Genomic DNA, 11,791 nt, shown 5'->3' with positions numbered 1-11,791 from the left:
GGAAACACTTCCCGCAATGATTGTCAGGCACCCTCTGCTGGCCTCTGCAGGAAACATTTCCCCCAATGATTGACAGGCGCCCTCTGCTGGCCTCCACAGGAAACACATCTAGCAATGATTGGCAGGCGCCCTCTTCTGGCCTCCAAAGGGAACACTTCCCACAATGATTAGCAGGTGCCCTCTGCAGGAAACACTTCCCGCAATGATTGTCATGCGCCCTCTGCTTGAAACACTTCCTGCAATAATTGTCAGGTGCCCTCTGCTGGCCTCTGCAGGAAACATTTCCCCCAATGATTGACAGGCGCCCTCTGCTGGCCTCTAAAGGAAACACATTTAGCAATGATTGGCAGGTGCCCTCTGCTGGCCTCTAAAGGAAACACTTCCCACAATGATTGGCAGGCGCCCCCTGCTGGTCTCTGCAGGAAACACTTCCCGCAATGATTGTCATGTGCCCTCTGCTGGAAACACTTCTTGCAATGATTGTCAGGTGCCCTCTGCTGGAAACACTTCCTGCAATGATTGTCATGTGCCCTCTGCTGGAAACACTTCCTGCAATAATTGTCAGGTGCCCTCTGCTGGAAACACTTCCTGCAATGATTGTCAGGTGCCCTCTGCTGGAAACACTTCCTGCAATGATTGTCATGCGCCCTCTGCTGGAAACACTTCCTGCAATGATTGTCAGGTGCCCTCTGCTGGAAACACTTCCTGCAATGATTGTCAGGCGCCCTCTGCTGGAAACACTTCCTGCAATCATTGTCAGGTGCCCTCTGCTGGAAACACTTCCTGCAATGATTGTCAGGTGCCCTCTGCTGGAAACACTTCCTGCAATGATTGTCAGGTGCCCTCTGCTGGAAACACTTCCTGCAATGATTGTCAGGTGCCCTCTGCTGGAAACACTTCCTGCAATGATTGTCATGCGCCCTCTGCTGGAAACACTTCCTGCAATGATTGTCAGGTGCCCTCTGCTGGAAACACTTCCTGCAATGATTGTCATGCGCCCTCTGCTGGAAACACTTCCTGCAATGATTGTCATGAGCCCTCTGCTGGAAACACTTCCTGCAATGATTGGCAAGCGCCCTCTGCTGGCCTCTGCTGGAAACACTTCCTACAATGATTGGCAGGCGCTCTCTGCTGGCCTCCGCAGGAAACACTTCCCGCAATGATTGGCAGGCGCCCTCTGCTGGCCTCCGCAGGAAACACTTCCCACAATGATTGGCAGGCGCCCTCTGCTGGCCTCCGCAGGAAACACTTCCCGCAATGATTGGCAGGCACCCTCTGCATAAATCACATCCCACAATGATTGGCAGCTGCCCTGTGCAGGAATCACATCCCACAATGATTGGCAGGCGCCCTCTGCTGGCCTCCGCAGGAAACATTTCCCGCAATGATTGGCAGGCACCCTCTGCTGGCCTCTGCAGGAATCACATCCCACAATGATTGGCAGGCGCCCTCTGCTGGCCTCCGCAGGAAACACTTCCCACAATGATTGGCAGGCGCCCTCTGCTGGCCTCCGCTGGAAACACTTCCCACAATGATTGGCAGGCACCCTCTGCATAAATCACATCCCACAATGATTGGCAGGCGCCCTCTGCTGGCCTCCGCAGGAAACACTTCCCGCAATGATTGGCAGGCACCCTCTGCATAAATCACATCCCACAATGATTGGCAGGCGCCCTCTGCTGGCCTCCACAGGAAACACTTCCCGCAATGATTGGCAGGCACCCTCTGCATAAATCACATCCCACAATGATTGGCAGGAGCCCTCTGCAGGAATCACATCCCACAATGATTGGCAGGCGCCCTCTGCTGGCCTCCGCAGGAATCACATCCCACAATGATTGGCAGGCGCCCTCTGCTGGCCTCAGCAGGAATCACTTCCCACAATGATTGGCAGGCGCCCTCCGCAGGAATCACATCCCACAATGATTGGCAGGCGCCCTCTGCTGGCCTCCGCAGGAATCACATCCCACAATGATTGGCAGGCGCCCTCTGCTGGCCTCCGCAGGAATCACATTCCACAATGATTGTCAGGCGCCCTCTGCTGGCCTCCGCAGGAATCACATCCCACAATGATTGGCAGGCGCCCTCTGCTGGCCTCCGCAGGAATCACATCCCACAATGATTGGCAGGCGCCCTCTGCTGGCCTCCGCAGGAATCACATCCCACAATGATTGGCAGGCACCCTCTGCAGGAATCACATCCCACAATGATTGGCAGGCGCCCTCTGCAGGAATCACATCCCACAATGATTGGCAGGCGCCCTCCGCAGGAATCACATCCCACAATGATTGGCAGGCGCCCTCTGCTGGCCTCCGCAGGAATCACATCCCACAATGATTGGCAGGCACCCTCTGCTGGCCTCCGCAGGAATCACATCCCGCAATGATTGGCAGGCACCCTCTGCAGAAATCACATCCCACAATGATTGGCAGACACCCTCTGCTGGAGTTACATCCCGCAATCATGGGCAATGCAGCATCTTTCCACCTAAAAAAGTGACAGAGAGAGAGTCTCTCTCTGAGTTCCGGTGATGCGTCCGATTGAGCTGCCCGGAAATTTACGCTGCCCCACATGCGCAATACAATCCTGTGCTGCAAGATTTCCTATTCTCGAATGCAGCTGGTATCTCTGCAGCCACGCCTCCTACACTCCCTAAACGTAAAGGGTATGGAGCGACCCCCCCAACTACGGATATGTCAAATTGCAGCACTCAAAAATGAGATAGGTTCATTTGATCTATCTCGGGAACCCGCAGGGTTTGGGGGCTGTAATTTGGCACATAGGTAGTTTGGGGGGAAGAGGGGTCCCCTCCACATCCTCAAAGTTTGTGGAGTGTAGAAAGCGTGGCTTAAAGAGAAACTCCGACCAAAAATTGAACTTGACCCCAATCAGTAGCTGATACCCTCTTTTACATGAGAAATCTATTCCTTTTCACAAACAGACCATCAGGGGTATGTAAAGAGAAGAACCGAGAGCCAAAATATAGTGTAGTAGGTTATGGTAATGGGAAGATTAAAGAAGAGTACAATGATATACTCACAAACACGGGTTACCTCCAGGCAACCACTGTATAGGCAGGTGAGGAGATTGTCCTGTCCTCACTCAGGATTAAGAAGTCGCTCTCTGTGGATAGGAAAAAAGATGGGATATCCCCCTCCACCAGGGGTGGATGTTCAATATGACAAGAACAGAGGCGCCAAAAGGATAAAAACAGTACTTAAAAGGTTTAAAAATTGCTGAGGAAGCAGTGGTGGACTTACCTCCAGCAGGCAGACACAACAAGCTGTGTATTTAGAACTAATTAAATTTATTGGTACACTCCGGGGGGTAGTCGCAACGCGTTTCGCAGGCAGAGCCCGCTTCCTCAGGCAATAGTGAACGGAGTACACAACTGTGGACAAGAGGCATAGTTGATGTATATTCCCAGACATATGCATAGGTAAGTATAACAGACAAAAATGGTGGTAATATGTACAAAGGTAAGTAGAACAAATACAGTGACCTCTATATAGGCAAGTGTAGCAGGTATAGGGTGGAAAAATTATATATATGTATATACTAGTCTATATGGTGTTTGATGCTGGTATGGGGAAGGGAAGTGGGGTATGCTGTGGAAGGTTAGGATAGTGAAGGGTCATGGGGGGAGTTTGGGGAACTTCATAGTTTTACAGTGCATAAGTACATATTTCGCTTTTTGAGTGTGGGGTTATAATTAGTATACAGGTGTTTCCAGGAGGAATGCAGGGGTTAGTCCTCCCATATTGCTTAAAGAGAATCTGTATTGTTAAATTCGCACAAAAGTAAACATACCAGTGCGTTAGGGGACATCTCCTATTACCCTCTGACACAATTTCGCCGCTCCCCGCCGCATTAAAAGTGGTTAAAAACAGTTTTAAAAAGTTTGTTTATAAACAAACAAAATGGCCACCAAAACAGGAAGTAGGTTGATGTACAGTATGTCCACACATAGAAAATACATCCATACACAAGCAGGCTGTATACACCCTTCCTTTTGAATCTCAAGAGATCATTTGTGTGTTTCTTTCCCCCTGTTCTCATGCACTGAAGCTTCAGGCTGCTTGTTTCTTCCTGCAAACAGCTTTGCCCTTGTCTGTAATTCTTCAGTATGTGAAAGCCCAGCCAGCTCAGAGGATGTATCCAGCTTGTAAGAGAGAAGAGAGAAGCTGCTCTAATCCTAAATAACACCCAGGCAGTGTGCATAGAGGGGCCTGGAAGGGGGAGTTCATAGCAGAACCACAACACTGAAGAACTTGGCAGCCTTCCAGACACAAGCTGACAAGTCTGACAAGAGAGAGATACGGTAAGTTGATTTATTACAAAGACAGTGATAGTATAAAGTGCTGCAGTTAGCCAGAACACATTAGAATAGCTTTTTGAACTTGTAGGATAATAAAAAACAGGATGCAATTTTTGTTACGGAGTCTCTTTAAAAGAGGAATGCGGGGACAAGCAACGGGGGGACCAGAGGTTTGCGGAGTGGTATATTAGGGGTATGAAATGTGTGGGGAGAGGGGGGGGGGGTTCTCATGCCATTGGATTTGCTGTAGGGTGCAGGGGAGAAGGAAAAGGGAGGGGGGGGGGTTGTTGAATTAGTGTACCAGCATCAAACACCATATAGACTAGTATATACATATATATAATTTTTCCACCCTATACCTGCTACACTTGCCTATATAGAGGTCACTGTATTTGTTCTACTTACCTTTGTACATATTACCACCATTTTTGTCTGTTATACTTACCTATGCATATGTCTGGGAATATACATCAACTATGCCTCTTGTCCACAGTTGTGTACTCCGTCCACTACTGCCTGAGGAAGCGGGCTCTGCCTGCGAAACGCGTTGCGACTACCCCCCGGAGTGTACCAATAAATTTAATTTGTTCTAAATACACAGCTTGTTGTGTCTGCCTGCTGGAGGTAAGTCCACCACTGCCTCCTCAGCAATTTTTAAACCTTTTAAGTACTGTTTTTATCCTTTTGGCGCCTCTGTTCTTGTCATATTGTCAGACCATCAGGGGGCGCTGTATAGCTGATATTGTGGTGAAACCCCTCCCACAAGAAACCCCTCCCACAAGAAAAGTACGTACTTTTTTTTGGCAGTTTCCTGTCTGTGAACCTTGCTGCATTGTGGGAAATAGCTGTTACAGCTGTTTCCAACTGCCAAAAACTATGCAGCAGCTACATCACCTGCCAACACTAAAATGTTCACTGGAGTTCCTCTTGGTAAAGGACTACTATCGCGAAAAATGTAGCATTTCCTGAACAGCGGTTGTAAAGTGTAACTGACAAAATAGTGTGCAAGTGAGTAGGGAGGCCGGCTGGTATCTTACTATTTTGGCAGTTCAACTGCTGTTCAGGAAATGCTGTTGAAAAAAAAAAGAAGAAAACTCTGAGAATCCCCCATGAGGAGATGGACTGGCCCAAAACCTGTCGGTTCTGTCAGATTTTTAACTGCCTACTTCTTTCTCGATAGTGGTCCTTTGAAATATTTTATTTAATACACAGTGGCTGGATAGTGTAAGAAGGGTTAAGGGCTCTGCCTCTGACACAGATGACCTGGCCTGGGTTCAAATCTATACCTTAGCAGACCTTGGGCAAGACTCCCTAACGCCATACTGCCCAACTTTTTGAGATGAGAAAGAGGGACACTTAAGAGGAACTCCAGCCTAAACATACTGTCATTAAGTTACATTAGTTATGTTAATTAAAATAGATAGGTAATATAATCTCTTACCCACCCTGTTTTAAAAGAACAGGCAAATGTTTGATTTCATGGGGGCAGCCATCTTTTTGGTTGAAAGGAGGTGACAGGGAGCATGAGACACAGTTCTAACTGTCCTGTGTGCTGATCACCCCTCCCAGTTGCTAGGCAACATGAATAACAACATAGGCAATACCATCATGCTCTGCACAGCATCAGAGAAAAAAAGCCTGGGCTTTTTTTCTTTGATGGGTGGAGCTTAGATAAAAATGCAGCTAAAAATGATGCTTTGGTAAGAAAAACAAAGTTCTGATGCTGTGAAACTGTTAAAGAAACACCAAGCATTTTCAGTTCTGCTGAGTAGATTTTTAGTCCGGAGGGTCACTTTAAGCCACGTCCCTGACCACGCCCTTAACACACCCCTAATCACGCATGCCATTAAGATTTCATAAAAAAATATGTTGTTTTATAATTCAAACCACACTGGTCCTTTCTATCCTGGTTAATTTTCCTTCATATTAACATTTTAAATTTAGTAATATATCAATTTAAAGGATGGGAATAAAGTTTAGAGTCAATCAAACACATTTTAGTAGAGAAATATATATATATTTACATACAGGGGCGTAGCAATAGGGGTTGCAGAGGTTGCGACCGCATCGGGGGCAGAGGGGCCCTCCCTCAACTGCAGTATTAGCTCTCTATTGGTCCGGTGTTCATAATAATCACTTCTATAGATACTGTGAATAGTGGTAATCAATAACAAGCTGTTCCCCATCCCCTGCTTGTACTTCTGACACTGTAGTTGCCATTGGCAGGTTTTGGTGTGCTGTATCAATTGTTATGTATAGAGTGCTTGGGGGCCCCATTGTAAAACTTGCATCGGGCCCACAGCTCTTTAGCTACGCCACTGTTTACATAGCAAGAGGGACAAAGTCCTGAAAGAGGGACAAATGAGGAGGGCAGAGGGACAGGGCTCCCAAAGAGGGACAGTTGTTAGCTATGCCTAACGCTGCTGCTAGTACTGCCTAGCGGGCAGCTGCAGCTCTGGCGGACGTTTGAGAGACATGTTCTGCGTCTGGCCGTGTCTAAGTTTGCCACTGAGCATGCGTAGTACACAGACCGGAAAGCAGCTCTAGGGCAGCGCAATCGGACACTGCACCGGAATCCGAGCACAAAGCAGCGACCCGTCTCCATGACGACCGGATAGCCCCGCCCTCCAGTAGATGATTGGAACGTCTCCTCGCAGTCCCGCTTCCCATTGTGTTCCGATGCGCAGCGCTGCCTGTGATTGGACAGAGCGGAAACACGCGCCACCTGAGCTCAGCTGATCGGCCGGCTGGCAAACCAATGGTGGCGCTGGGCGGGCGGGGCGATGAGGCAGGGGCGGGGCTTCATGTGACAGCGGGAAGGCTGCCAGTATCGTGGGGAGCGCAGAGCGGTGTCCAGCCAGAGGTGAGTTCCCTCCCCCTTCACTGCTAATAATATATTATATGCCCTATAATATTATATGCTGTGGTCTACAGGAGCTTTCTAAAGCTAGTGTCTCAGGTGTGCTCTAAGTAGTCTGCATGTAATATTATGTAATATATCCAGTGCAAGGCTATTATATGAGTATCATTACATGTGATATTATTCTATTATACTGAAATGTGCAGGATTTCAGGTGTGCTTTTATATATACTCTGCATGTAATATTATATAATATAGCCAGTGCAAGGCTATTATATGAGTATTATTACATGTGATATTATTCTATTATACTGAAATGTGCAGGATTTCAGGTGTGCTTTATATATACTCTGCATGTAATATTATATAATATATCCAGTGCAAGGCTATTATATGTACGGTATATTATTACATGTGATATTATTCTATTATACTGAAGTGTGCAGGATTTCAGGTGTGCTTTATGTACTCTGCATGTAATATTATAGTACCGGTATATCCAGCGCAAGGCTATTATATGTATATTAGTACATGTGATATTATTCTATTATATGAGATATATGTAAATCTATTATATGTGATAATATATTATTGTGAGATGTGCAGGATCTGTGCTGTATGTGGTCTGCTTGTAATATAATTAGTTTTATATGTATATATGTATATTATTACATGTGATATTCTATTATATGTGATATTGTCATATAATATATTATACTGAGGTGTGCAGGATTTCAGGTGTGCTCTAGGAACTCCGCATGTAGTATTATTATTATTATTATTATTATTTAGTATTTATATAGCGCCGACATATTACGCAGCGCTGTACAGTGTATATATATATATCTTGTCACTAACTGTCCCTCAAAGGAGCTCACAATCTAATCCCTACCATTGCCATATGTCTATATTATGTAGTGTAAGTACTGTAGTCTAGGGCCAATTTTTTAGGGGGAGCCAATTAACTTATCCGTATGTTTTTGGAATTATAATATGTCCAGTAACAGTTCAATGCTATTATATGTATATTATTACATGCGATATTATATTATATGATATTCTCTTATATGTGATATTGTCATATAATATATTATACTGAGGTGTGCAGGATTTCAGGTGTGCACTAGGAACTCTGCATGTAATATTATAATATAATCAGTGCAAACCTTGGACCTTCTGCCTGCAGTTTTGCAATAGATACTCTCCATTGCTGCGTCTGCTTATATTTATTTTTGTATTACATGGCACTAGATTTTATATCTGCTCTGCATGTAATATTAGTATTTCATATTAAGCCCTATACACACCATGCAATTTTCCCAGATTGTTCAATAACTTGCTCCCAGTCGAGAAAGGGATCGATTTTGAGATCAGCGTTGCACGAAATTTAACCCTCTCTCTCGATTGGAAGCAGATCAAACATACCAGAAATTATTGATCGATCTGATGGGAAAATTGCATGTTGTGTATCGGTCATTATATAGGCTCCCTATTATTTGTTCTGCACTACAGAAGATGTTGTCACTATGTAAATGGTAAGACCACCACTTCCTGCCCCTTTTTAAACGGTTTTTAAAGGGGCACTATGGCGAAAAAATGTAAAATTTAAAATATGTGCAAACATGAACAAATGAGAAGTATGTTTTTTCCAGAGTAAAATGAGCCATAAATTACTTTCCTCCTGTGTTGCTGTCACTTACAGTAGGTAGTAGAAATCTGACAGAAGTGACAGGTTTTGGACTAGTCCATCTCTTCATGGGGGGATTCTCAGGGATTTATTAATTTTCAAAAGCACTTAGTGAATGGCAGTTGCTCTGTCCAACTGCCCAAAAAAACTGTGTAGTGAGCAGAGAAGCTGGCCAGCATCATTGTTTAAATCCTTTTTAGGGAATATCTTTATAAAGAATAAAAGCCTTGCTTAGAATCCCCTATGAAGAGATGGACTAGTCCAAAACCTGTCCCTTCTGTCATATTTGTACTACCTACTGTAAGTGACATCAACATAGGAGAAAAGTAATTTATGGTTCATTTTACTCTGAAATAAACGTACGGTACCATTGCCATATGTCTATATTATGTAGTGTAAGTACTGTAGTCTAGGGCCAATTTTTTAGGGGGGGCCAATTAACTTATCCGTATATTTTTGGAATTATAATATGTCCAGTAACAGTTCAATGCTATTATATGTATATTACTGTACTGTAAGTACTGTTACTGTAAGTAACAGTACTTACAGTACAACATGACAGCAACATAGGAGAAAAGTAATTTATGGTTCATTTTACTCTGAAATAAACGTACGGTACCTCTTATTTGTCTATGTTTCTTTGCCCATATTTTACTTTTTTTTTTTCGCCATAACAGCCCTTTAACTATTTTATCCTTATCTGGTGCCTCCGTTTTTAAGAATTGTTTATTCTGAGTGTTTACTCTTGGTGGAGGGGCGTAACCCCTTTCTTCTACTTCTACGGAGAGCGACATTTTTAAGCCGAGTGGGGTCGGGTCTAATCTCCCCACCTGCCTACTGAGTGGTTACCAGAGGTAACCCACCTTTGTGAGTATATTCTCATATATTTATTGTTAATTGGTTTGACATACTGCTCTATTGGGCCTCTAGATATGCTTTGTTTTTCTAATCCCTTCCGCAGTCATATGTATGTATCGTGTAGTGTATGTATTGTAGTCTAGGGCCAATTGAGGGGTAAGCCAATTAACTTATCTGTATGTTCTTGGGGTATGGGAGGAAACCGGAGTGCCCAGAGGAAACCCACACAGACACGGGAGAACATTAGATCTGCTGTTACTGTCCGTGACACGCCTAAGCTCCAGTGTGAACCCAGCATTATTATTGCTGTTTTTTGAAAAATGTAAGTGCTGGTTTTGAATTAGATGCAAGCGAGACCTTTCACAAATGTTTAGACGCACGTTCACCGCTTGTTGCATCAAGTGCCCCCCCCCCCCCTTCCCTATACAGTTTCCTGGTGTCTAGTGGCCCCTCTCCTTTCCCTATACAGTTTCCTGGTGTCTAGTGCCCCCCCCCCCCTCCTTTCCCTATACAGTTTCCTGGTGTCTAGTGGCCCCCCTCCTTTCCCTATACAGTTTCCTGGTGTCTAGTGGCCCCTCTCCTTTCCCTATACAGTTTCCTAGTGTCTAGTGCCCCCCCTCCTTTCCCTATACAGTTTCCTGGTATCTAGTGGCCCTCCTCCTTTCCCTATACAGTTTCCTGGTGTCTAGTGGCCCCCCTCCTTTCCCTATACAGTTTCCTGGTGTCTAGTGGTCCTCCTCCTTTCCCTATACAGTTTCCTGGTGTCTAGTGGTCCCCCTCCTTTTCCTATACAGTTTCCCGGTATCTAGTGGCCCTCCTCCCTCCCCTTTACAGTTCCCTGGTGTTTAGTGGTCCTCCCTCCCTAATGCAATTCCCTGGTGTCTAATGACCCCCCCCCCCCCCTTCCTCCTCTATATAGTTCCGCGCGGTCTAGTTAAACCCCCCCTCGCCCTAATAAACACTTCCCTGGTGTCTAGTGACCCTCTCTTCACCTATACAGTTCGCTGGTGGCTTGTGTGTCGTCCACACACACAGCTTCCTTGATGATCTAGGGCTTTGCTTACAGTATAGCGTCTCTGTTGGTCTAGCATGGGCCAGACGTACTGTAAAATGGGGAAACCACTTGCGGACCCGATTTGATTGCTCTACGGAGATATACCTCTCAGAGTTTGACATTCATGCTATAGAGGCATGCTGTTGTTATTCGGGCATAGGCAGTGTGGTATTGTCTTGCTGAAATTCCCCTTCCTGGAGCTCCAGTCACAGATTTTTCTGAAAAGGCAGCGGCACAAGGGAGGGACCCAGAGAATAACAAGGGACCTGAGAGACTACAGGACGCTGGAAAAAGCTAAAGGTAACTAAAAATGCATCCCCCCCATTCACATGTGCTTTAAGCTGCATGAACGATTATAAACCTCTGTATATGGACCACAGAGGCATCATGGGAAACCTCTGGCTGCTCTTGCTGGTAGTATAAATTCTGCAGAATGTTCCTTTTCTCTAACCTGTTCCAGAAAAATGGCAGCTTGGATATGACACTAGTTGCTATGGTTTCTGCAGCGTACAGATCATTTTTGTTCTTTGCATTGAGTTATTGAATTAATAAGATTGAGTCCGTGTTTTCATGACTTCCTGTTTCAGGTTCCTTTCCTCAGAGGAAGATGGACGTGTTGCTGTATGTGGCTGGCCTCCTGGTCCTCCTGCTGCTATGGGTCAGAGCGAAGGGCTTTGAGTATGTCATTGTCCATCACCGGTGGATCTTTGTCTGCCTCTTCCTCCTTCCGCTATCGGTCGTCTTCGATGTGTATTATTATGTCAGAGCCTGGCTGGTGTTTAAGATGTGCAGCGCCCCAAAGCTCCACGATCGCCGGGTCCAGCAGATCCAGGAACAGGTGAGATCTTCATCAGTTCTACAGCTTGGGTGATCAGTATCTTCTTCAGTGGTGGAAACTCGGCCTAATTCCTTGACCTCAGCTTAGCATCACAACCTAACTCTACGGTAATTCCAGATATGACCCTCAATATTACCCATTATCCTTCTGGCAGCTTCTACATGTAATTCTTAGCA

General features: G+C 45.5%; 1 protein-coding gene across 3 annotated transcripts in view; it reads left to right on the top strand.

Annotated features, from left to right (window-relative positions):
- Positions 1-7,078: 7,078 nt before the first annotated feature.
- The window catches only part of DHCR24 (24-dehydrocholesterol reductase), a 32,493-nt gene continuing 27,780 nt past the window's right edge, over positions 7,079-11,791 (top strand). The window contains exons 1-2 of one of the 3 annotated variants that reach the window (XM_068239022.1): positions 7,079-7,181; positions 11,365-11,615. In XM_068239022.1, the coding sequence (XP_068095123.1) occupies positions 11,385-11,615 (231 nt within the window). In that variant the 5' untranslated portion in view covers positions 7,079-7,181; positions 11,365-11,384. Of the gene's footprint in view, positions 7,182-7,201; positions 7,278-10,023; positions 10,046-11,364; positions 11,616-11,791 lie in introns of those variants that run through there. The other 2 variants (XM_068239021.1, XM_068239023.1) reach the window with 2 other exon arrangements.

The sequence above is a fragment of the Hyperolius riggenbachi genome, chromosome 6, assembly GCF_040937935.1.
Source record: "Hyperolius riggenbachi isolate aHypRig1 chromosome 6, aHypRig1.pri, whole genome shotgun sequence".
Lineage (NCBI taxonomy): Eukaryota > Metazoa > Chordata > Amphibia > Anura > Hyperoliidae > Hyperolius > Hyperolius riggenbachi.
Note: the sequence above shows the minus strand (reverse complement) of the source record. Positions and strands in the feature narration are given on the sequence as shown.